The sequence below is a fragment of the Pelophylax lessonae genome (genome assembly GCF_965119305.1).
Source record: "Pelophylax lessonae genome assembly, chromosome: 11".
Classification (NCBI taxonomy): Eukaryota; Metazoa; Chordata; class Amphibia; order Anura; family Ranidae; genus Pelophylax; species Pelophylax lessonae.
The window spans coordinates 38,525,404-38,551,638 of NC_138778.1; the positions used below are offsets into that span (position 1 = coordinate 38,525,404).

General features: G+C 46.9%; 1 protein-coding gene across 2 annotated transcripts; it reads left to right on the forward strand.

Moving 5' to 3' along the window:
* The first annotated feature begins 4,898 nt into the window (after positions 1 to 4,898).
* Positions 4,899 to 24,397, forward strand: SRSF6 (serine and arginine rich splicing factor 6). Of its 2 annotated transcripts, XM_082271889.1 has the most exons (7): positions 4,899 to 5,065; positions 9,206 to 9,354; positions 11,591 to 11,650; positions 12,858 to 12,970; positions 15,317 to 15,519; positions 21,983 to 22,246; positions 23,082 to 24,397. In XM_082271889.1, exons 1-7 carry the CDS (start codon positions 4,959 to 4,961, stop codon positions 23,806 to 23,808), a joined length of 1,623 nt encoding a protein of 540 aa, XP_082128015.1. In that variant the 5' UTR covers positions 4,899 to 4,958; the 3' UTR covers positions 23,809 to 24,397. The 2 variants fall into 2 exon arrangements, with proteins under 2 accessions (XP_082128015.1, XP_082128016.1); XM_082271890.1 differs by lacking the exon at positions 11,591 to 11,650.
* The last annotated feature ends 1,838 nt before the right edge of the window (positions 24,398 to 26,235 follow it).

Below are 26,235 nucleotides of genomic sequence, written 5' to 3' on the forward strand. Positions count from 1 at the left end.
GAGTGCATAATGCTCAGAATGCAGGGATTAGGAGTGCATCACACTCAGAATGCTGGGTTCAAGAGTGCATTGTGCTGAGAATGCAGGGTTTAGGAGTGCGTTGTGCTCAGAATGCAGGGTTCAGGAGTGCGTTGTGCTCAGAATGCAGGGTTCAGGAGTGCGTTGTGCTCAGAATGCAGGGTTTGGGGGGGTTGTAAAGGGCTCTAGGGGGCGCTGCTACAGGGTGGCCCTGCCCATAGCAGTGTCCTTAGCCCCCTTCACTTCTCTTCCCCCATGCACACACAGAGTAGTTTTCCTCTGCCCACTTCCTGCCCCCTTTCCCCTATGGCAGTGACCTCTGGCTTCCCTCCCATAGCAGTGTCCTACCTGTGTACACATTCCACAGTTCTCCACATGGTCATGCTTCAGCGCCCGAGCCCCTGCACAGGCAGCCGCTCTTAAATTCCAGGAAGGGAGGAGTCATTCTCCTCTTCCTCGGTTTATAGAGGCATCACGGCGCTGTTTACAGCAGCAGACACTGAGTGTAAGTACTTCCCACTGGACTACGTGCAGGGAGGGATTTACAAACCTCACCTGCCCTGCCGTTGATCCCACTAATGCGATTTGGCTCCTCCATGCCAGCACTGCCAGTGCAAGTGACTGCCTGGCTGGGGGATTTCCGCCCCCCTTACCCTGGCGGCGCTGGTGCTGTAAAAGAGGGCCCTGCATGCCAGCTGTGGCACGCGTGCCATAGGTTCGCCATCGCTGATATTGGATCACAGGTCTCTTTGTTCATTTCACAAGTCCCTCCCCCCACAGTTACACTCCCCTAGGCTCACATTTAACCCTTTGATCACCCTTTCCTGCCAGTGTCATTATTACAGTAACAGTGCATATTTTTAGCACTGATTATTGTAGTAATGTCACTGGTCCCCCCAAAAGTGTCAAAAATGTCAGTTAGGTGTCCGATCTGTCCGCCGCAATGTCACAGTCCCGTTAAAAATCGGTGATCGCCACCATTACTTGAAAAAGAAAAAAAATAAATAAATAAAAATTCCATAAAGATTTTGAATCGTTTGTCGATGCTATAATGTTTGCACAAACCGATCAATATTTAATATTTCAATTTTTTTCATTGGCTGGGTTTTATAGCAGAAAGTAAAAAATAGTTTTCTTTTTCAAAATTTTTACTCTTTTTGTATTTATAGTGCAAAAAATAAAAACTGCAGAGGTGATTGAAAGCTCTATTTGTGGGGAAAAAAGAACATAAATTTTATTTTGGTACAGCGTCACATGACTGCGCAGTTGTCAATTAAAATAACTCAGTGCCTTATCGCAAAAAATGGCCTCATCATTAAGGTGGTAAAACCTTCCGGTCCAGAAGTGGTTAATGGCTTCAGTGTTTTATGATTTATGCACAGGGTAACAATACCACACAATTACAAAAGGGTTTTTTACATATTTATTTATTTTTCATTGCTAATTATAAGGTTTTCTTAACTACTTTACCACCGGAGGATTTTGCTGTCTTACGTCCAGGCCACTTTTTGCGATTCGGCACTGTGCGCCTTTAACTGACAATTGCGCGGTAGTGTGACGCCGTACCCAGACGAAATTTACGTCCTTTTTTTCCCACAAACAGAGCTTTCTTTTGGTGGTATTTGATCACCTGTGCGATTTTGTACTTTTTGCGCTATAAACAAAAAAATAGCATAAATTTTGAAAAAATAACAATATTTTTCACATTTTTTTACATGAAATTCCCCCCCAAAAAAATGTAAAAATCTAAATTTTTTTTAAATTTTTGGCCAATTTGTTTTCTGCTACCTATGTTTGGTAAAAAAAATCACAATAAGCATATTTTGATTGGTTTGCGCAAAAGTTATTGGGTTTAATAACTAAGGAAAAAATTTCTGTAATTTTTGGTGTTTTTTTTTTTAACGAGTAATGGTGGCGATCTGCGATTTTTTTTGCAGGACTGCGACATTGCGGTGGACAGATCGGACCCTTGACTGACATTTTTTATACTTTTGGGGGTACCAGTGACGTTACTGCAGTAATCAGTGCTATAAATATGCACTGTTACTGTAAAAATGACACTGGCAGGGAAGGGGTTAATTTTATTTGAGAGGGAGGGGTTAAAGTATGCCTGGTGCTTACTAACGTGTGTGGGGGGAGGTGACTGAGTGACACAAGGACAGATCGCATGTTCAGCTATGCTGAACCCTGCAATCTGTCACTGTCTGTCACTTAGGAGATCCGCCCGCTTTGTTTACACAAGCGGGCGGATCTCCAAACTCGATTCCCCGACGATCGGGGAAGAGCAGCGGCGATCGCCGCTGCTCCTCCCCTGGCCCGACTCCCGCTGTGACTGAATACAGCGAGAGCGAGCCTCCGGCGGCGCGCGAGCCTCCGGCGGCGCGCGAGCGCCGCCCACAAGGGGAGGAGTCCAGCGAAGTAGGTCTACGTCGCTGGACGGGAACGAGCCACTGTGCCGCAGTAGAGGCACAGTGAGCGGGGCTAAAGTGGTTAAACACAATTATTTTAAAGCACACTTAAAGGGATATACACCACTATAAATAAGCAGCGCCACACCCATTTCTCCCCATACTATTCATTGCTGACTCCACTACAGTGGTATTTTTAATGGGCTCAGCAGCTTAAAAAACACTCTATTACGTTTTCCATAGCACAGAATAATTTTGCTCTTTTTTTCTCTGAAAGAAAAAAAAAAAAAAAAAAAAGACCGGCTTCCAACATCCCCTTTACATCTGGCTCAACACACACCAGATAGCTGATCCTACACACACCTGTAAACAAAAAAAATGTACCTACCGCCAACCTCCCCTTATAGCTGGTCCAACACACACCTGTATAAAAAAAGTTCTGGCCTCCAACCACCCCTCTTAGCCGGTCCAACACACACCTGTGAAAAAAAAAAAGACAGCCTCCAACCTCCCCTCATAGCTGGTCCAACACACAGCTGCAAGAAAAAGTACTGGCTTCCATCTTCCCCTCATATCTGGTGCAACACACACCTGTAAAAAAAAGTTCCAACCTCCCCTCATAGCCGGTCCAACACACACCTGGAAAAAAAAGTACTGGTCCCCAACCTCCCCTCATAGCCAGTCCAATGGACCCTGATGGTGGGGGGGGTCTGATAGGGACAGTTATGTAAAAGGCGTGCGGCTCTGATGGGGAGACTGATGGTGGGGGAGTCTGATAAGGGACCTTATGTAAAGGGGGGACAGGTTTAAAGGGAACACTGATGGGGACCCTGATGGTAGGGGAGGATTCTGATAAGGACACTTATATAAAGGGTGTGCGGCTCTGATGGGGACCCTGATGATAGGGGAAGATCTGATGGGGACACTTATGTAAAGGGGGTGTGGCTCTGATGGGGACACTGATGGTAGAGGGGAGTCTGATGGGGACACTTATGTAAAGGGGGCGGCTTTCATAGGGACACTTATGGGCACCCTTATGTAAAGGGGGGTGGCATTTGTTGGGACACTGATGGGGACCCTGATGGTAGGGGAAGAAGGTTTGATGGGGACACTTATGTAAAGGGGGGTGGCTTTCATGGGGACACTGATATAAGGGGCGACTCTAAAGTAAGAAGGGACTCTGATGGGGACTGTGATGTAAAGGGGAGGCTCTGATAGGTATACTGATGTAAGGGGGGCTCGGATGGGGACCCTGATGTAAGGGGGGGGGTGTGATGGGTATACTGATGTAAGGGGGGACTCTGATGGGGACCCTGATGTAAGGGGAGTTTTGATGTGTTTACTGATGTAAGATGGGAAGGCTTGGATTGATACACTGATGTAGGGGGGGGGGCTCTGATGGGTATACTGATGTAAGGGGGGCTCTGATGGGTATACTGATGTAAGGGGGGGCTCTGATGGTTATACTGATGCAGGGGGGCTCTGATGGGTATACTGGTGTAAGATGGGAAGGCTCTGATGGGTATACTGATGTAAGGGGGGACTCTGATGGGAACCCTGATGTAAGGGGGGTTTTGATGGATATACTCATGTAAGATGGGAAGGCTCGGATTGATACACTGATGTGGGGGGGGGGGCTCTGATGGGTATACTGATGTAAGGGGGAGGGGGGCTCTGATGGGTATACTGGTGTAAGATGGGAAGGCTCTGATGGGTATACTGATGTAAGGGGGAGGGGGGGCTCTGATGGGTATACTGATGTAAGGGGGAGGGGTGGCTCTGATGGGTATACTGATGTAAGGGGGAGGGGGGGGGGCTCTGATGGGTATACTGATGTAAGGGGGAGGGGGGCTCTGATGGGTATACTGATGTAAGGGGGAGGGGGGGCTCTGATGGGTATACTGATGTAAGGGGGAGGGGGGCTCTGATGGGTATACTGATGTAAGGGGGAGGGGGGGGGGCTCTGATGGGTATACTGATGTAAGGGGGAGGGGGGGGGGCTCTGATGGGTACACTGATGTAAGGGGGAGGGGGGCTCTGATGGGTATACTGATGTAAAATGGGAAAGTTAGGTAATGTAAGGGGAACTCTGATGAGGATCCTAATGTAAAGGGGGGGTCTCATTCATATATAAAACACGTTTTTCAGCCTGTGAATATTAGTACAATATATACATTGTGGCCCTGATAGTAAAGTTTGGGCCCCGAGTTATCCAATGCATGGATCCCGGGTAAATGTTGTGTGAATAGAGGCACGGAAGGCGGGATTATAAATCAGAGACTCCATACAGTCATTTCTATGAATCTCCTCCATGTATTGGGATTGTATTTCCCCCCAACACACTACTATCACCTTCCACGTGTCCACACACAGGAGGTGGGCGGGGACAGCAAATCTCGCTCCCATTCTCCCGGCAGGACGTTCTCCGCCCCCTCCCGGAACACGCCCCCCGTAGTTTATAAAGCCTTCCTCCCGCCTTTGTCGCGTCACTGTGCTGCGGAGCTGAGGCCGCCATCTTCTTCTTCTTTCACCATGCCGCGTGTGTACATCGGGAGACTCAGCTACCATGTCCGGGAGAAAGACATCCAGAGGTTCTTCGGAGGGTACGGGAAGCTTCTAGAAGTGGACCTAAAGAACGGGTAAGAGGGCGGTGACGGTACTCTACGCTGGGGGGAGTGTTGAGGTGTGCGGCCTATCTCACATGTCTGCGCGTATTCCGCCATTTTGTGGCGGAGAAGCGATGGCGGGTTGCGGTGTATAATCCCGCGGTGGTCGGTGTGAGGGGAGCCATGATCTGTGGTGGGCTCCTAGCTCAAAATGGAGGCCATTGTGCTGGGCCGTGACGTCATCGTCCTCTCAGTGCGGGCACGTGCTGACTCCGGGGGACCTCCCACAATGCACCGCGCTGAGGCCTGCTCAGATGCAGTGTTTAAAATCCTTTATGTTCATATTGCCGAGGATTGTATACATTCAGGCTGGACTCGTAGGGGGGGGGGTGTATAGAGTGGGGGGCCTGGTCAGGCTGGGTTCAATGGAGGACCGAGCAGTGTTTAGTTTGGTGCTGCAGCCTAGTAGTACATTGCTCAGTGCCTGGTGAGATCTGAGCATGGAGGGCTGACATGTCTTGCACACTGCACTCCAATTAACAATGTTCCCTGAGTGGCATGGTTGGCGGGAGCTTGTCAGCTTATCTGTATAGATGGGCTGTGCAGTAAAACATGCACCATGGAGGCTCTGATCTAAGGGTGACTCTGCTGGGGACCCCGACACACTGGGGGGTGGCTAGGTACCCCGATACACAGGGGGCTGCTGGGGACCCACGATACACGGGAGAGGAGGAGACTGTTGGGGACCCACGATACACGGGGGGCTGGGGAGGGGGAAGAGGAGACTCTGCTGTGGACCCCGATACACGGGAGGGGAGGAGGCTGCTGGGGACCCCGATACACGGGGGGGCTGGGGAGGGGGAAGAGGACTCTGCTGGGGACCCTGATACACGGGGGGAGGAGGCTGCTGGGGACCCCGATACACGGGGGGCTGGGGAGGGGGAAGAGGAGACTCTGCTGGGGACCCTGATACACGGGGGGGGAGGAGGATGCTGGGGACCCCGATACACGGGGGGCTGGGGAGGGGGGGAAGAGGAGACTGCTGGGGACCCTGATACACGGGGGGGAGGAGGCTGCTGGGGACCCCGATACACGGGGGGCTGGGGAGGGGGAAGAGGAGACTGCTGGGGACCCTGATACACGGGGGGGAGGAGGCTGCTGGGGACCCCGATACACGGGTGGCTGGGGAGGGGGAAGAGGAGACTCTGCTGGGGACCCTGATACACGGGGGGGAGGAGGCTGCTGGGGACCCCGATACACGGGGGGCTGGGGAGGGGGAAGAGACGACTGCTGGGGACCCGATACACGGGAGAGGAGGAGACTGCTGGGGACCCCGATACATGGGGGGCTGGGGAGGGGGAAGAGGCGACTGCTGGGGACCCCGATACACAGGAGAGGAGGAGACTGCTGGGGACCCAGATACACGGGGGGCTGGGGAGGGGGAAGAGGCGACTCTGCTGGGGACCCCGATACACGGGGGAGGAGACTGCTGGGGACCCCGATACACGGGGGGCTGGGGAGGGGGAAGAGGCGACTCTGCTGGGGACCCCGATACATGGGAGAGGGGGAGACTGCTGGGGACCCCGATACACAGGGGGGCTGGGGAGGGGGAAGAGGCGACTGCTGGGGACCCCGATACACGGGAGAGGAGGAGACTCCTGGGGACCCCGATACACGGGGGGCTGGGGAGGGGGTAGAGGCGACTCTGCTGGGGACCCCGATACACGGGAGAGGAGACTGCTGGGGACCCAGATACACGGGGGGCTGGGGAGGGGGAAGAGGCGACTGCTGGGGACCCCAATACACGGGAGAGGAGACTGCTGGGGACCCCGATACACGGGGGGCTGGGGAGGGGGAAGAGGCGACTGCTGGGGACCCTGATACACGAGGGGGAGGAGGCTGCTGGGGACCCCGATACACGGGGGCTGGGGAGGGGGAAGAGGTGACTCTGCTGGGGACCCTGATACACGAGGGGGAGGAGGCTGCTGGGGACCCTGATACACAAGGGGGAGGAGGCTGCTGGGGACCCCGATACACGGGGGCTGGGGAGGGGGGAGAGGGGAGGCTGCTGGGGACCCAGATGCACTGGGGGGGGCTGCTGGGACCCTGATGCATGTGGCAACCTGGGGAGGGCGAAGAGGTGACGCTGCTGGGGACTCCGATGCACGGGTGGGGCGGCTGCTGGGGACCCTGATGCACTGGGCGACCTGGGGAGGAGACTCTGCTGGGGACCTGGGGGAGGAGGAGAACGTCCACTTTTGATCGCCTAGGCATGGGGAGCCGATACCCGCTCCCCGTCGGGGAGGAGGCCTTAAATGGAGCTTGCCCTGTTCCCTACGTGAAGGTAAATGCTCCAATACTAGTTTTCCCTCTCCCTAAACGCTTACCCAAATCACCTCTTGATCCAGCACTGTCCCATCTGCATCGCCCTCCCCTCTTCCTGGTCTTACTGGAGACTGTAATATCAGTGGGCTGTCAGTCAAATCCTGTTAGGAGGGAGCAAGGGGTGTGGGGAGACACAGCCTGGCATGGGAGTGTGCCTTCTCAGTAGCCGGGTTGTTGATGGGGGCACTCCTGAGAAAAGGTGGAAAGAGCCTTTTGCGGACTGCAAAAGAGACAGAGCCTCTCTGTGCAATACCATTGCACCAAAAAGGGAAGTATAACACCTTTATTATTGTGGAAAGGGACTTTACAGTCACTTTAGTATGGTAGTAAACTCTTTGTTTCGTACCTACATGTAAGCCTCTAATAAGGCTTTCCAGTAGGTACAGTAAATATCTCCTAAATGTCCACTGTTTAGGAGATATTTACATGTGTAGCAGCCAGTGACAACCAACGCACTTCGCTATCCACTGAGACAGCTGTGCCGTGAACGTGACGTCACTGTGGCTTGGCCATTCAAACGAGCATGTGAGTTATAGAGCAGAAACGGATTATGCCATGCTGAGGAATCCCACTTCACTCGTTTTCTGCCTGTGAGGACGTTTCCTGGCAATCTCGTCCATGGCAAGTTGTCGCAGCTTCAGGATCACTGGTAAGGCTCCTTAGACCTCACTTGGGCATGCTTTATCGTACTCCTGTGCGAAGGCCTTGTTTGCCTACATTGGAATGCACACGGATTCCATGTATCCCCTTGCAGGCAGTCCCATTCATTTCAGTGGGGATTTGGTGGCTTCATGGACACAGCTGTTGCTCCCATTTGACAGCCGTGTACTCAGCTGTTTATTTGTGAATGGCTGCTGTTTATGTAGCCTCTGTGTCCCATTTAAATGGTACTGCCTGCCTGCACTGGGATACTCGGAACACCTGTGCATCCCTGTGCCAACAAACAACCCTTGGACAGGTGTATAGTATGCTCATGTGAACAAGGCCTTAGGACTCCTAAGTTTGTGTGGTGGTTAGAGATCACCTGTACTCAAATGCTAGCAGTGTTATTGGGATAGAAAGGGTAAAAGGGGGTCTGGGTATTGCAAAAAAAAGCTTAAAACCACAAATGCTAAAAAACAAACCTTGAGTGTCCACACTACCGCGACTTGTCAGCCTGAAGTCCGTGCAAGTCGCGCCGAAGTTGGAGCGACCTAGTGTGAACCGGCACGAATACTGTAGCTGCTAACTTTTAATATATAGACACCTGTCCAGGGAGCCTACGATGTCGGCACCCCAGCCGATTTTCGGATTGGTTGCTGCCACCACCATTCGTTGTACGGGAAACCGGCAGTGAAGCCTTTTGGCTTCACAGTCGGCTCAGCAGAAAGGTGCCAAATGGGGTACCGGAGGGGGAAGGAAGCAGATCAGCGGGATTTGTACTTTTGGGTGGAACTCCGCTTTAACACAGCAGCTAAAGCTCCTGGCCTTTTTAGAACGTCCTACACTGCCTGCAGAAGTCCTGCATTGTACCAGTGATCTGCTGGTCGTAGGTGCAATGCGTTGGAGGCTCCTGTAAAAAAATCATTTTTTACCTGCAAAAAAAGTATTTTTATTTTTTTAGAAGGGTGAACTTCTTAAAATGTTTAGAGGCCTGACTTGCATTGTGTTAATGAGGGAAGACTTGGGGAAATCCCTAAAGCCGGCCATAGACTAAGAATCTTGGTCGGTTCAGCAGGGACCAGCTGAAATTCCATCCATGTATTTAATGGCTGATCGATATTGATCTTTTTTTTTTTCTTATTTCAGGTATGGCTTTGTGGAGTTTGAAGACTCACGTGATGCTGACGATGCCGTATACGAGTTAAATGGCAAAGACCTGTGTGGGGAGCGTGTGATTGTTGAACATGCTCGCGGCCCTCGACGGGACAGGGAAGGCTACAGCTTTGGAAATCGCAGTAAGCATCAACTATTTTGGCGGCAGCGTTTAGGGATTAAAGAGAGATTGAGTAATCAGGTGTTTGGCCTATTAGCCAGCTAGAGAGGCTGTAAAGAGTCAGATCCTCAGGCATAATGGAATCTAGCTTACCATTGTAATTTAATCTTTAAATGTCAGCTACTATTAAAGTACTTTTTCTGTAATCAGCTAGTTTCTGAGTAGATGCTTGCTAGCAGCAAATAGAAAAACTGATAAACAGGTCTATCTAATTCTGTAAATGGCTACATGTGGTATCGTTTGGCCTTTAACCTTTTTGATACAGCATTTAAAGTAGAACTAAAGGCAAAACTTTCTTTTTCATTTTGGATAGAGTGAAGGGATGGTTATTACCTGCCATTTTGGGCCATCCGTGTCCCATTGAGGAAATTGATGTCTGTCTGGTAGCCAAAACAGGAAGTGAGACGATATCCCTCCAAAGTAAGGGAATCCCTGGTTGTGACCCTATTGGAAGATTTCCTCTCTATTCCATATCTGGTGACAATCCAAAGTTAGTGATTTTCACTTCATTGAACGGTCACCAGGACAAATAGGGGATGAATCTCACTAACATGGGCACATCCAGCAATAGACAGGTGTAGTAACCCCTCTCAGCACTATCCAAAACCAAGAAAAGTTTGTTTTTAGTTATTCTTTAATACAGTTCCAAAGAATTGATCCAGTTTGGAGACTTTACTAGATATCCAGGATATATTTTTTTTTTTTTTTTAGTTAGTAGAAATCAAAGTATGCACTGCTTTGCTTTTCATATGCTGTGAATAATAAAATGCAGTTTGCTCCACCTGATTGAATTATGCTTTTCTTTGTTGCAGATTAACTGGGTGAAGTGCTCTCCCACTTTGAGTGACACCGTTGTTAATCTGCATTGCTTGTTCTATTACCCGGTTTTCTGTCATTTTGTGATGCAACTGAACTCCATGCCAGTACTCTGCATGTAGGTTTTGATGCATTTAAGATGCAGAAAACCATGACAGTGCATCAGTGGTAACTGGTTTGACAGGCACAGTTTTTGTCTAAATGTTTACTGCTTGCTGCTTTAGACCCCGTTCACACTGGGGCGACTTGTCAGACGACCTGGTCGTCTGACAAGTCGCTGTGGGTAGCCTGCCATAGAGTAGCACATGACCCGTTCTAATAGGAGCGACATAAGTCGCTCCGACTTAGAAAAAGGGTCCTGTACTACTTTGGGGAGACCTGGAGCGACCTGCATTGACTTCAATGATATGAAGTCTGTGCATGCCGCTCCGAGGTCGCGGTGCGAGCTGTGCACCGCGACTTCACAGGTCGCCCCGGGAAGTCGGGTCACCTGTATGTGAACCGGCTCTTAAATGTAATGCTTTTCAACAATGCTATATATGCTTCTAAACTTTATGTATATCTAAAACCAAAACTTTTTACATTTTGTATAGAGTATAGTTAAATCTTGTTTTGTTTTTTATAATGCAGTTTGTCTTATTTCTGATTTTTCTCCACTGCTTGCTGTGCCTGCCTTGTAGACACAACAGAATGTGAGAGAAAATCTCCAAAATTAGTGGAAATTTTCACTTGGACAGTTGTCATGGAACAGGTACCCCAATTGGCAGATTTCACCTTGCCTACTGATCTCATGACAACTCAAAATTTTGATGTTTTCTCTCCTTTTACTCCTGGTAATGATGCCCAGGGCAAATGGAGAATACGTTTTCTAAGCAGGTACAAATTGCAATAAAAACCTGGTTCCAAACCTTTGCAAAACTATTCAAAGCAAAGTCAATTGGCTTTAGATACATTTTAAAGTTGCACTTTAACTAAACAATGCAAAGTGACGGTGTTTGCGGCTAGCATCCATCCCCAACTTTTCACTGTCAGATTTGTGCTCCCTCACTACCTCCCAGCCTGTCGAATCTGACAACTGGTGTCAGACCTTCGATAGGGGGATATCGCACCGCCTTCACCAATGTGACTGCATTTGAGCCTGGTAGTTGGAAGCTCAATCTGAGCATTACCTCCCAGTAGCTAAACTTGCGAGAAATCTGGTGATGCTGGGAGTCAGAGTTGGAGCCTTAAAGTGTTACTAAACCCACAAGAGTAAAATCAGTCTGCTGTATATGCAGTAAAGCATGCTGGTTATACTCACTGTGGAACCTAAGGGGTTAATCCTCTGTATTGTATAAAAAGGCTGTTTGATCCTGTCTTCTGATCCTCCCCTTCTTCCACAGTGCCCAATCCATCTCCTGATAGAACAGAGCATTGGAGGCACTCTTCACATTCTGAGTCTGGTGTGTATTGCTAGAGAGTTTTTTTTTTTCCTTATTTATTTGTTTATGTATTTTTGGGAGGGTGCATGTGATCAGCACAGGGCCAATCAGCACTGTCCAGACAAAGTCCTACAAGCTTTAACCGGTCACTCATAGAGTGAAAAGATTGCTGTGTACTGATGATGAGAAAATGTGTTTAGCAGTTTATATTACTGTAATATTTGCATTTCCATGTTCTGTGTACTGTGGGAGACCAGATATAGTTAATTCAGGGTCCTGTGTTTAGTAACACTTTAAACTTGGATGGGGGTGGGGTTGGATGGGGTGGGGCTAGCTGCATACACTGTCTTTGTCTTTGTAAATTTTGGCCAAAGTGAGTGTTTTTAAGAACATGTGAAAAGATGCAATCATTGATCCTGTGGTGTTGGGAATTTTATGCCACAGGTTTATATTTTTAAAGAAAAGCATTAGAAAGTGGGGGGGGGGGGGGTGGAATAAGCAGGGGTTATGATTTGATATTTTTATGGTGGAAGTAGAGTTTATGCAAACTGCTTGTTATGATTGTTATGTTTAACCTGTATATTCTTAACCTTTTTGCATGTCGAATTCCAAAATCCTTTTTTAACCGTCCTTGATGTTTCAATTTGAAAGAGACCAGTGGGGGCTGAGACCATTGAGGCTTAAGATGACTGCCTTTCCTGGTTGGCCTTTCCAAACATTGTGTGACCCTTGCCCTATGACCCTTTGGCTGACCTTACCGGAAGCCATGACGACAGCAGCCTATTGCCATTAGACGCAGGGTGATGGTGAGGATTAAAAGGGTTAGATGAAATGGCTTTACTGGATTAGGTGACTCCCTTGCGTGTGCTTCCAAGTGCCACTTCTTTTCTTATACCTCCTGCCTTAATGTAAATAATGTGACTGGCAATACTGTAAATGTTTTTTAGAACATGCATGTAAATGAATTAAACTTTGTTATGTCATTTATGTCCTGTTGATAAGGTTGGTTTTGGGTACTCACTAAACAGCCTTATTCTTAAAAACAGCAGAACAAAGGAGTAAAAGTCTCTTCTGCTTATTATTGGCCAAAGTCACAGCTTCAAAGGAGGTTTTTATGTAAAATAAATCCTATCCTACCTAGTTTTATTTAAAGCCCTCCCAAAAGAATTAGTTGTTGAACTGTGTATATTCAATGGAGACCTGACTTTGCTTTCCATGTGCAACAAAGGTGGTTACAGGAGCCAGCGATCCGGCAGGGATAAATACGGGCCTCCCGTGCGCACAGAGTTTAGACTTATTGTGGAGAACCTCTCCAGTCGCTGCAGCTGGCAAGATCTTAAGGTTAGTATTGCTGTTCTTTTCAAGAAGAAAAGGTGCTTGTTACTTGGATATGATGTAAGTTTTTTTTTTTTTTTTTTTTTTTTAGCATGTATTGCATACTAGCTCAATATGAAATACTTGCCTTAGAACGAAGCCCCCGCAGTGCTGCCCGCTCAGCAGGGACACAGCCAACATGTTGGTCATCCTGGTTCACTTCCTCCGGCCATCTAATTGGCCGGAGGTGCGATGTCACTCCCACGCGTGTGCATGGGAGCTGCCGTTCACGGCACGTGGCTCTGAAGGAACGGCACGGGTGGTCTTTCCTTCTGAGCACATGCCCTGATGTAATCGACTGCATTAAAAGTAAATATCTCCTAAACGGTGCAAGTTTAGGAGATATTTGTTACCTGTATGTAGTCCTTATTAAAGACTTGCCTATAGATACAAGTTATAAGAGAGGGTATACAACCTCTTTAAGCATTTGCCACATATCACAAGTTTTCCCCTTATTTGTAGAAATGTCTGACTGAAGTTGAGTTTTAATTGTTTAATTCTTTCATCATGCAGAGATGCTTGACAATTGATTGTGTAATGCATATTTATTTTTGAGCAAGCAAAGGAAAATCATCATTTGATGCAAAACTTGGTTAACCCCTTAATGATGAAGAGTAAAATAAACAACTCCAAGACCCAACTTTGACATATTAGCAAATCTGTACATATGATCGCAACTACTTAGGGTCCTTTTACACGGGCGGTCCGTATGTCCGTTTTTCATCCCATTTGTGGATGAAAAACGAAATAATGCATGTCAGCGGATGGTCATCCGCTGACATCCGATTTGCGTCCTTTACGATCAGTTCCGTTTTTGGGAACTAGAGAACCCCTTTTTTTCTTTTCCGCTTAAATGGAATGGACGCAAAAACGGATGTCAGCGGTGTCATCCGCTGACATCCGCAATCCCATTGATATATATTATCTCCATTTATCTGCAAACGGATGATATACGGACCGAATGACACAAGTGTCATCTGTGTCCATAAAAAAAGTGCCGGAGCAGAGGAAAATACGGTCCGCTCGGTGTGAAAGGACCCTTAGTGTATTCATAAATGTAGCTGTATATTTCTTGCTATTACCATCCAAGAACAACCAAATATAAATTCTGCTCCTGATTGCAGTGATAACGTGTGTGTTATTACTTGTAGTAGACCCCAGAAGCAATAGTGCGAATTTGCTTTTTTGTATCCTACATAAAACACAACACCTACACTAACTTATACTAATTTAACAATGCAGTTAAATATAGAAAAAACCTTCCTAAAATATGCTGACCCCCTGCCTTGACCTTTAGACCCCGTTCACACAGGGGTGACGCTACTTGCTGGGGCGACCTGTGAAGTCGCGGTGCACAGTGTGCACCTCGGCACGACTTGCACCGACTTCATATCATTGAAGTCAATGCAGGTTGCCTCGAGGTCGCCCCAAAGTAGTACAGGACCCTTTTTCTAAGTCGGAGCGACTTGTGTCGCTCCTATTAGAACGGGTCCTGTGCTAATCAATGGCGAGCGACCCACCGTGACTTGTCAGGTGACCAAGTCGCGCTAGTGTGAATGGGGACTTACCGTGACACTGACCTAGATTAAGACCCGGTTCACACTAGCGCGACTTGTCAGGCGACTTGGTCGCCTGACAAGTTGCGGTGGGTCGCCTGCCATAGATTAGCACAGGACCCGTTCTAATAGGAGCGACACAAGTCGCTCCGACTTAGAAAAAGGGTCCTGTACTACTTTGAGGCGACCTGCATTGACTTCAATGATATGAAGTCCGTGCATGTCGTGCCGAGGTCGCGGTGCACGCTGTGCACCGTAACTTCACAGGTCGCCCCAGCAAGTAGCGTCACCCCTGTGCGAACGGGGTCTAAATCTTGATCTTTTTTTCTAATTTTTTAGGAGGCTATCACAGCGATCAGGTGACTGAGCACCGAGAGTCCCAGGTCCTGATCATAGGTACAAGACCCTGGGTTTTTGGTGAGAGCCCAGGTCCCTGTGCTTGAAACATGCTGTGCAGCGCACTGTGCCCCAACACAACACTGGAACACATGTATGCTGCCCCAGATTTAAACCCCACCTGCTGTCGTGTTCTGGTGTTTTTGATTGGAACAGTGCTTGCTTATTTATCCTTTAGTTAGCCAGGGAAAGGTATCACTTTACATTTACTTTCTGTACCTTCATGTAACTTCAGAGGTCACCTAGACAGTGAATGGAAATTCTCTAACACTGACAGTAATGAAATTCTGACAGAATCTTTTTAAATACCTGACTTTTTTGTAAATTGGTATTTCAATATTCCATGTTTCCTTCTCTTTAGGATTTTATGAGGCAAGCAGGTGAGGTTACATATGCTGATGCACACAAGGAACGTACCAATGAGGGAGTGATAGAGTTCAGGTCTTATTCTGACATGAAGAGAGCTTTGGACAAACTTGATGGCACTGAAATTAATGGCAGAAAGATTCGTCTAGTGGAAAGCAAAGCTCGTCACAGAAGGTCTTACTCTGGCAGCAGGTCAAGGTAGGTGTAAGAACCATTTACAATAAAGATTGTATAGTACGCATGCTTGTTAAATCAGGATTTTTTTTTTTTTTAAATGTGTATACTGAGTAGTGTATGCATGTCTGCAATAGGTGTATTCTGGGATCTTCATTGCTTTATGATATCCTATCACTTTGAAAGGGTGCATTATCAAGCATACCTTATCTGTCCTCAGAATTCTTTGATTTTTGGCTGCGTCTGACCTGTCATTCCTTTCTACCTTATATTGCCAGCGTTTTCTTAAAGCAGAGCAAGCATCTCATTGCTACTAACCTTAACCTTTGTATCTGTTTGAAAATGTTCCTGCAAGTAAAGAAATAGAAAATTTAGTAACTTGTGACAAACTGATATTTAAAGCAGAACTAAACCTGCAAAAAACAAAAATTGAGCCCTGGGAGTTTTTTTTGCCAAAATTTGCTAGTAAGTGGAGCGTATTAGCACATCATTGCAGACCTGCCTTGCAAGAGATCCTTTTCCAGTGGTGTGGCGCTCTATTGCAGGTGCTTCTATCCTTTCCTGGCTAGCATCTGGTTTTAGGTACTTCAGTTACCTAATTGGCTGGGCCTAGGTGATGTAACTTCTGCAAATGTGTTACGGGATTTACAAAGATGCAAGACGCGCACATGCGGGCTCAGTGTACACAAATGCTGACAAGGCGAATAACCTATAATAAAGTAACAAATAGGATTTCTGCGCTCAAAAAACCTACCCATCAGCCTTTTTTTATTTGTAGGTTTAGAGACTGATTTGGTTCAGAGTAGTTGTGCCAAGGAAAAAACTAGGCACCAGTATTGCCTGTGATCCCCCTGCAGCTATTTTTCCCCGTTACTGACTTTACGATGTCTTATTCTGCACTGTTCCTGTGAAGGTGGCCATCTTGGTTAGAAACAGGCTTTCTTCATGTTAGTTGCCCCACCTGATTAGTAATGTGGTTGAGAAGTTCCACAGAATGAATTGAGCAAAAGTAGGGGTTTTCCTGCACTGCTGGCCCTCAGGTACAGTCTTCTCTCCAGCAAGCAGAAGTGAGCAACATAGTAGAGCCGGGGCCAAAAGTTTTGAGAATGATGCAAATTAATTTTCACAAAGTCTGCTGCCTCAGTTTTTATAATGGCAATTTGCGTATACTCCAGAATGATATGAAGAGTGATCAGATGAATTGCAAAGTCCCTCTTTGCCATGAAAATGAACATAATCCCACAAAAAATATTTCCATTGCATTTCAGCCCTGCCACAAAAGGACCAGCTAACATTGTCAGTGATTCTCTTAACACAGATGTCAGTGTTGAGGACAAGGCTGGTAATCACTCTAATGCTTGAGTTAAAATAACAGACTGAAAACTTTAAAAAGAGGGTGGTGCTTGAAATCATTGTTCTTCCTGTTAACCATGGTTACCTGCAAGTAAACACGTGCAGTCATCATTGCTTTGCACACAAATGGATTCACAGGCAAGGATATCGCTACTAAGATTGCACCTAAATCATTTATCGGATCATCAAGCACTTCAAGGAGAGATGTTCAGTTAAGGCGGCTTCCGGGCACACAAGAAAGTAAGCGCCAGGACAGTCTCCTACAGTGGATTTAGCTGTGGGATGGGGTCACCACCAGTGCAGCGCTTGCTCAGGAATGGCAGCAGGCAGGTGTGAGTGCATCTGCACACAGTGAGGTGAAGACTTTTGGAGGATGGCCTAGTGTCAAGGGCAGCAAAGAAGCCACTTCTCTCCAAGAAAAACAGGGACAGACCTAATTCTGCAAAATGTACAGGGATTGGACTGCTGAGGACTGGGGTAAAATCATTTTCTTTCGTTCACTTGACGGCCACAGCTTCATGTCGTCTTAGACACTTGGGCTTATGCTGCTCTCTTGTCAGGAGTAGGACTAGGCGTAAACCATTTTGGCTAAGCTCCTGATTCATTCCCAAGGGGTATACATCACTTCCTGCTATAGGACTTGTTTTTTTCTGCCTAGTCAGGAGTAAGGACCTGGCTCCCTGCTGGCATCTGCAGTCCTGGAATTTTTTTCTGTTCCTGTGTGAACTACAATCCAACAGCTGGACTGGGCGACCCACTGGAGTTCATAGCTCCTTATGGCCTTCCCAGTCTGGCCTGCGAGCGTGACCCAGCTATTAGCTCTGCTCTATGTAGGCAACAACCTAGCCCCACTGGACAGGTGCTTGCCGGCGAGCGAAACACCTCGCGAGGTCGCATAGCCCTGGTCACAACGGTCACGATCATAGACTCGGCGTACCTCTGGCAACACCCCCATTCCAAGATGGTGCAGTGGACTGCTGGGAGTGGTGCCTGCCTAATGCCATTGTGTGGTGAGTAGTGTTCCCCCTCTTTTTTCTGAGAATTGCTGGGGCGTTCGCGGGCCCTTCCTGAGGATGGTAGGTCCCCCTTTGTCCTTCCTCCCCTCATGGTTTCCCTCCTCAGCGGGGTTTTCCCTGCATTGGTCGCCCTCACCTGCCCCCAGCCCTTTTATGGTGCACGGGTGTTTCTGGGGGGGGGGGTGTTACATTGGTGCTGGGCAGTGGGTGTGTCGCTGGCGGCTCCCTGTTTGGGTGCCTGCATTTACTGCGGGGGGTTCTGGGAAGCCCCCCCATGGTAGACTATTACCTCCCTGGGGTCCCACAATTTTGCTGTGGATGGTTTTCTGCCTCAGCGGCCATGTTTGTGTAGTCCCGCGGCCATGTTTTGGGTTTCCCATTGTAGTCTATGCGGTGGCCATGTGCGCCGGGGCCTCTAGTGAAAGTGTCAGCACTTCTTCCTCTTTGATCGCAGTGTTGGAGCTCTGGAACCAGCTCTGGGTGGGCAGTCCCTGTGGGTATACAGTCCTTCCTCTGCTATATACAGCGCTGCGGGCGCGCTGATCCTTGTGGTGCTCCGAGCGGTGTGCAGGGGCACAGTGCGGCTCAGATTTTTAACCATGGTGCCCCTGGAACGTGTATCACCACCTGACCCACTCCTTGAAGCTGCGGGCCATGATGTTGGCTCTGCAGTCACTCTTGTCAAAGGTTGATATGGCCCTGCAAAGGCAGCCTAGCAAGAAGCGCCCCTTGCCTTCACCTGTATCCTCTGCCTCCTCAGTCTGAGGTGAATTTGGCCACCACGGACATGAGTAAGCTCACTGCGTCTGCGTCCATACACCCTGAGGGTTTGAATATTGGGAATGAATCCTCTTTCTCTGCAGCCAAGCATGAAAAGGCACTGTGGGAAGCATGGTTTGTTGGTGCGGGAGACTTTAAAGTTGAAGGGCTCAGCTAATGCGTTGGCAATGCTGATGCAGTTTGGCACCTGCAGTTCTTCCAAGGTGACTAAGGTGTTCCCTTTTTTTGCCTATTTTATATATTTTTTTTTAGATTGTCTCAGTGGGGATCCCTGAAATGCATGGTTGGAATACCTAACCGTTTCGCTGGGAGATATCCCTTTTGAGGAGTGTCTCCTGAAGAAACTGACAGTTCTGCCGTCGGTGGAATCAGGTTTCCAGGCTAAATATGGCCACACTTTTGCCAGTGAAGGATTCTCCATACTTTAACCACTTAAGCCCCAAGCCTATTTTTGACATTTTTTGTTTACTAGTTAAAATCAGCATTTTTGCTAGAAAACTACTTGGAACACCCAAACATTATATATATTTTTAGCAAAGACTCTGGAGAATAAAATGGTGGTCATTTCATTATTTTGTCACGCGGTATTTGCGCATTGGTCTTTCAAACGCCATTTTTTTTTTTTTTTTTTAAATTACAAAAGATCGCATTTCACTGCATTTAAAACAACGAAACAGTAAAGTTAGCCCATTTTTTTTTTTTTTTTTTTTTTTTTTTTTTTATATTGTGAAAGATGTCACGCCTAGTAAATACCCCCAACATGTTACGATTTAAAATTGCGCACACTTGTGGAATTGTGACAAACTACGGTCAATAAAAATCTCCATAGGCGACGCTTTCAATTTTTTTTTAACGGTTACCAGTTTAGAGTTAGTGTAGCTTTTTTTTTAAATTTTTTGCTCACGCTCTGGCGATCGCAGCGATACCTCACATGTGTGGTTTGAACAGCGATTTCTCCCCATTCCTTTTCTGTGTCTTGCCTGTTGGAGTTTCTACAACTAGTTGTAGATCAACATTTGGCTCTGGGCACCATCAAGGGCCAGATTTACGCTTTGGTCCTATTTTTCCAAAGGCCGTTGGCGGCAAAGTCCTTGGTTCACACTTTGGTGCAGGGAGTTCGCCATCTGGATCCTCCTGTGCGATCCCTGCTGACCTCCGTGGAATCTATTTGGTACTGTTGGTACTTCAAAAGCCTCTTGAAAACAGTGAACTTCCTTTGCGCACTCTTGTCGCAGAAGGTGGCCTTTTGTCGCTATTACTTCTGCGCGTAGGGTGTCAGAGTTGGCTGCGTTGTCCTGTCGGTCACCTTACCTGGTGGTTAACAGGGACAAAGTGGTCTTACGACCCTGTCAGGAGTTCCTCAAGGTTGTCTCGGTTTAATTTGAAGATATTGTGTTGCCGTCCATATGTCCTAAGCTGAAATATCCTAAATAAATTGCTCTACATTCCCTCGGTGTACCTGGTGGTAACTGAGTCGATTCGGAAATCCGATTCTTTGTTCTTTAGGATAGACCTCGTAAGGGGCAGGCTGCATCTGCTCTGACCATTTCCAGATGGATCAGGCGGATGGTGGTGCAGACCTATTCTATTAAGGGTCGGGTTCCTTTCCCTGCCAAGGCGCATTCTACTAGGGCGCTCAGTACCTCCTGGGTCTTTCGTCATGCGTCAGTGGTTCAGGTGTGCAAGGCAGCTACGTTGCCTGTACAGTTTTATAAGGTGGTTGTACTTGCATCTTCGGATGCTGTCCTGGGCCGCAAAGTTTTGCAGGCTGCAGTTGCAGAGGCTCCTGTCTCTTGTGGGTGGATTTTTTTTCCCTGGTTGAGCTCCTGTTTTACCTATGTTTAGCCCTTGTTGGGAATGATATGTATTGCTGGTTTTTCAACCTCATGTTGATACTGCTTTGCGACATCCCAAGGGTCAAAAGATATGGAGCTATGTCCGTCAATGAATGACAGAACTGGATTTTTGTCTTGCTGTAAAATCCTTTTCTCTGAGGTTTACTGACGGACACAGTACCCGCCCCTCTGTTGGGATGAGTTGTGTTCTGACACTGTTTGTTACAAACTGAAGTCCTGTAGCAGCAAGTGATGGTATACCCCCTGGGGACTGCCTCAGGGGCGTAGCCAAAATGGTTTCCATCTAGTCCTCCTGAAGAGAGCAGCATAAGGTCTAAGACAAGGAGCTGTGTCCATCAGTGAACCTCCGAGAAGGATGTTGCGGTAAGATGAAAAAATCCAGTTTTTCTCCAATGAATCCCCTTTCGAATTGTTTGAGGTATCTGGAAAAAACATTGTCCGGAGAAGAAAAGGCGAATACTACCATTAGTCTTTCCATGCCAAGAGTAAAACATCCAGAGACCATTCATGTGTGGGGTTGCTTCTCAGTCATGGCAGTAGGCTCATTTACAAATTTTGCCTTAAGAACACAGCCATGAATAAAGAATGGGACAAAAACATCCTCCGAGAGCAACTTCTCCCAACCATCCAAGAACAGTTTGGTGACGAACAATGCCATTTCCAGCATGATAGAACACCTTGTCATAAGGCATAAGTGATAACTAAGTGGCTTGGGGAACAAAACATCGAAATTTTGCTGCCATGGCCAGGAAACTCCCCAGACCTTAATCCCATTGAGAAGTTGTGGTCAGTCCTCAAGAGGCAGGTGAACAAAAAAACCCACAAATGCTGACACTCAAAGCATTTATTTTGCAAGAATGAGCTGCCATCAGTCAGGATGTGGCCCAGAAGTTGACAGCATGCCAAGGCGAATTGTAGGTCTTGAGAAAAGGGTCAACACTGCAATTATTGATTCTGCATAAACTTAATGTAACTGTCAATAAAAGCCTTTGACACTTGACACAATATTTAAAATGCTTGTAATTATGCTTCGGTATACCTTGGTAACATCTGACAAAAATGTAAACACTGTAGCAGCAGACTTTGTGAAAATTAATATTTGTCTCATTCTCAATGTTTGGCCACGGCTGTAGAGACCTCCCCAAATTTCACTGCAAATCTTGAGACCCTAGCAGTGCCTTTGTGTGATCTCAAATTGCAGAAGTACAGCTATGTGGCTTTAACAGCAGGAGTACCTAGATGCATGAAGTGCAATGCTATTAAAGCATTCTAGACTAGGTTACATTTTCTTGTAAGTATTGTTTAAGCACTGTTTATATTTGTAGATGTTCCCAATAACATTGCAAGTCACTTTTTGAGGTCGTGCCCACTTGAATTTGCACATGCCATAAGCCAAGAATTGTGTTTTTGGGATATAGTGTGGGGAATGTTTAATAACCTGATACAAATGAGCATGTTTATGAAATGCATTGCTCTCCTTAGGTCACGATCCAGGAGCAGACGAAGATCTCGTAGTAGGAGTAGACGCAGTAGCCACAGCCGATCCAGGAGTCGTTCTCATTCACCAGCGAAGCGGAGCAGGTCCCGTTCCCCACCCAAGAAGAGCCACTCCCGATCTCCTGCGAAGAAAAGTCAATCCCGTTCTCCAGCTAAAGCAAGTCGTTCTCGTTCTCCAGCAAAGCGTAGCCGTTCTCATTCTCCAGCAAAGCGTAGCCGTTCCCACTCACCTGCCAAAAGTCAGTCCAGGTAAGGCTCTATCTATAGTAATTTTAAATTAAACCAAATTTCTGTTCTCACTTTTGGGAAATGTAAATAACCCTGCCTGTCCTATTGAAGCGGACACTGACAAGGTATAGTCCTAATCCTTATTTTAAGGCATGCTTTTTTTTTTTTTTTTCTTGTCTGTGTTCCAAGAGCCAGACAACTAGTGTTTTCAGAAGGAAGCAAGTAATGGTAGCACCTACCATGCTTCCATTACAAGTGCATTAGCACTGCTTTGAAATTATATAAGCAGGGGGTCTTGGTTATGTATAGGACATGTACAGACTAAGAGCAGGTGTTTAAATCTCTAGCCCCTTCTCATGGATGTAGATTATTAAATTTCACCCCCATGCTTTAAAGCGGAGCTCCTTCCAAAAAGGGAATCTCGTGGAGGGGGGGGGGGGGTCGTTGGGTACCTGCTCCCACTTCTGGCTGACTTAGCCGCAACAAACTCATCCAGAAGTTCGGCCTCCTTCCTCTGCTGCCAGGCCATTGGCAAAAAGTGCAGGGTGCTTTGCATATGCGCAGTAGGAAACAGGCTGAGATGGTGGCAGCACCCGAGAGGTGATTGAAAAGTCCGCTTGGGTGAAGACACCACTGGATTCGTGGACAGTTAAGTGTCCTAATATAAGTCAGCAGCTACAGTATTTTTGGCTGCTGACGGGTAAATGTCCCAATATAAGTCAGCAGCTTTTGTAGTTGCTGACTTAATTTTTTTCTGGAGCTCCGCTTGAAGTGTATGCGGCATCATGACTAGTTTTATCTTGTGATTTTTTTTTTTTTCCCTCCATTTTATATTATGCTTCACATGTTCTTATAGGTCCAAATCCAGGTCCAGGAGCAAAGAACTCTCAAGATCACCATCAAAGCAGAGAGAGTCTCGTTCAAAGAGTAAGCCTAAATCTGAGCACGGTTCTCGATCTCGAAGCAGGTCTAAAGGAAAGCGTAAGAGGTCCCGAAGCCGATCTAAAGGGAAACGTGACCGCTCCAGCAGCCGTTCTAAATCAAAGCGAGAGCGATCTAGCAGCCGCTCTAAAGGAAAGCGTGATCGATCCAGCAGCCGCTCAAAGAGCAAGCGGTCTCGTAGTCGTTCTAAAGGAAGGAGGGAACCATCTAAAGGAAAGAGGGATGCGTCTAGAGAGAGGTCGCCGAGTCAGTCCAAGGGTAAAAGAGAGAGGTCACGTGACAGGTCACGTAGTCAGTCCAATGAGAAAAGATCCAGAGACAGATCCCGCAGTAAGTCAAAGGGAGACAGGGAGGAGTCTAGAGCGAGATCCAGAAGTCAGTCCAAAGGGGACCATGATCGTTCCCGTAGTCGTTCCAGAAGCAGAAGGGATCGTTCCCGAAGCCATTCAAACACTAAGCGGGAAAGGTCTTCCCACAGCCGTTCCAGATCCCCTTCCCCACACGAAAATGGAAAGGAAGATGCCAGGTCCAGGTCCCAGTCACCAATAGCAGCCTCTGCTAGCAGAGAGGGTTCTGCTTCTCCTCCTCCACGCCCAGCCTCTGCTGCCAGTTCCAGATCTCGTTCCAGCTCCCCAGAGTAGCCTGCAGTGTGAAAGAGTTTGATATACTTTGTATTAGGACTGAGCCCTCTAAAGTCTATAACCATAGGCAAACACTTTGTATGATGGTTCATTTGCAGGAGTTTCCTCCATACTCTTCTTTACAAATGAGTTTGGTAAGGAAGAGTATAAGCTATGTAAATACAGAAAGTATATCATTTTTTTTCCTGCATGTTTCTTCTAGCACCAGAAAACATTGGCGCTTGAAGATGCTCCTTGTTCAGCAGTTCCTAGTACAGTGATTTAATATGAAACTCCCTTGTACTATATCTGAGTTTGCTTTGGTTTAAAAATATTAAATCATACAGTACTTGATAGAAATCAATTATCAAATTGCAGTCTCAAGCCCCCTCCCACATTGTAAATAATGGTTTGTATTGTCTTGGGGCAGTTTTTAGGATGTTCTACATGTGCATTTTTTTGCAGCGCAAATAAAGCATTTTTTTTTTCTTTTCTGGCTGTGCTCCATTGGTCTCTAGTGTAGAGATTGACCACACTGTCTTAGAATGTAAACATGTAATGTGGTTGACTTTTTCAAGGTGAAAATAATAAAGTTAAACTTTGCAACCCATCTTGCAATTGTTTTATCTGTCAATGGATTTTATACAATAAATGAAACCCCATTTCAAATTTCTGGTTTAGAAAGTCACACGTGAATCTTAAGGTGTAGAATGGAGAAAAGGGGTAGTAATTGTCTTATAAAAAAATGGTTTCCATGTTTGAAAACTGCTGGGGGTTGCTAATAAAAAGCACCATTGGGCCATATAACACATTGGATAGACTGGGGTATATGCATCAGTCCTGCTCTGAGAAGAGGGTCATCTGTGGCCTCAAAACATCACATTGGTTAATTGCTATTTGATACGGTAAGAGCTTTTTTTATTCAGTTGAAGTGCTGCCCATTCTTTGCAATTCTTTAGTAAAAGGATGCTAAACAGGAGCAATGAGACATTTATTTTGCTGCTTCATTCAAAAATGTCTCCCTTGGCTGCTCTAAAATAGCCTCATGACAGATAAAAACCTGCCCATGACCAACCACTTAAATGTTTCTGGAGAAAAACTATTCTTTTTCATCCCCAATAATTTGTCTCACACCTGTGTAAAACTTGGCTGCTCAAGATTGCAGGTGTGTGGGTTGCAGAAGTACCAAATGCATAGCCCATGCAATATAATGCAGCTTACATTTACATATTGTCACTACTAAATGTGCTCCCTGTCTTCTGGTGCACATTTGGAGATCATTATGGTCTTTGGACTCATGACACACTGCCCTCTAGCGATAATAAGCTCAAAGATGCTAGCTTAGAGGTGACTTACCCAATCTCCACAGAACACCTCAGCGTTTGCTCCATCTGCGATATATGTCATTTATAGGCTGCAGTGTGCAACTTTTGCAGTGAACATAACATCTTTAGGCCCCTTTCATCCAAGTCGGTTTTTGATCAGCTCACAGATCCCCTGCTGATGGGAGGGGGTGACACATCTGACCACCAAATTTCTGCAGAGTGGATACGAACGGACTGCTCTGCTCCATGAGCTGCTGGGAGTAAACGGACTCCGCTGTCTGTTTATACCCGACAACCTCAGATCTGCTTCACCTAATGGGAGAGGATGGAGTTCCTGGATTTTTTTTTTTTTTTAGTCCCGGGGGTAGGGGATGGAAATGCACAAGTCTATACACTAACATGTCCATAGGAATGAATGGCCCTTCCAGTCATGTCCTCCTGAAAAACTGACAGGCGTACCTGATTGGAATACACGTATGAAAGCGGCTCTATTCATTTTTGAAACACATGATCTTTGCTTACTCTGGAGTCCTGAAGCAAAAAATCTATTGCAATATTTTTAAAAATTTGCTATTTTTTTTTTTCTTAAGCAGTGATATGACCTCAGTAGCGGCCATACTGATACACTAAAAGACTAAGGGGGTCTAGTTATATTATAACTACTGTGTGCTGGGAGATGGTAAGCAGTGCATATTGTATTACACAAAGGGGAAACACGAAATACTGTTTATTGCAAGCAGTGCAGGTGGATGCTGCATGGGCTTACCCATTTCAGGAAGGAAGTGCTTAGGGTGCAGTGGTTAATACCAGGCATCCCGGTATCAAAATGTGCAGCTGGTGATTCCCTGTTCAGCCTGCGCCATGCTGTGAAGGGCCAGCCGCATATTAGCAGCAATATGGGGAGGATTTAGTGCACTCCAAGCCTAGTTCTGAAACCGGAACTTCCGGTTTGAACAGGGAAGAGGTGGAGCATGTGCAGTGCGACCTGGAAGAGGGAGTTAAGTGTGGAGGAGACACCAGACCTGCATGGTGGCAGTAAAGTGACAGGCACTTAAGCTACCAAGAGCCAGAAGGCTGCTAAGTGTGAAGCCTGTCTGGACCCACCTCATGGAGGATGGAAAGA

What these genes read in the sequence shown, in the direction of transcription:
- SRSF6 (XM_082271889.1), top strand. Translation starts at nt 4,959, where the DNA reads ATGCCGCGTGTGTACATCGGGAGACTCAGCTACCATGTCCGGGAGAAA. An exon ending in GAAGTGGACCTAAAGAACGG is followed by an intron (nt 5,066 to 9,205) that starts GTAAGAGGGCGG and finishes TTCTTATTTCAG; the next exon opens with GTATGGCTTTGTGGAGTTTG. An exon ending in CCTGCCAAAAGTCAGTCCAG is followed by an intron (nt 22,247 to 23,081) that starts GTAAGGCTCTAT and finishes ATGTTCTTATAG; the next exon opens with GTCCAAATCCAGGTCCAGGA.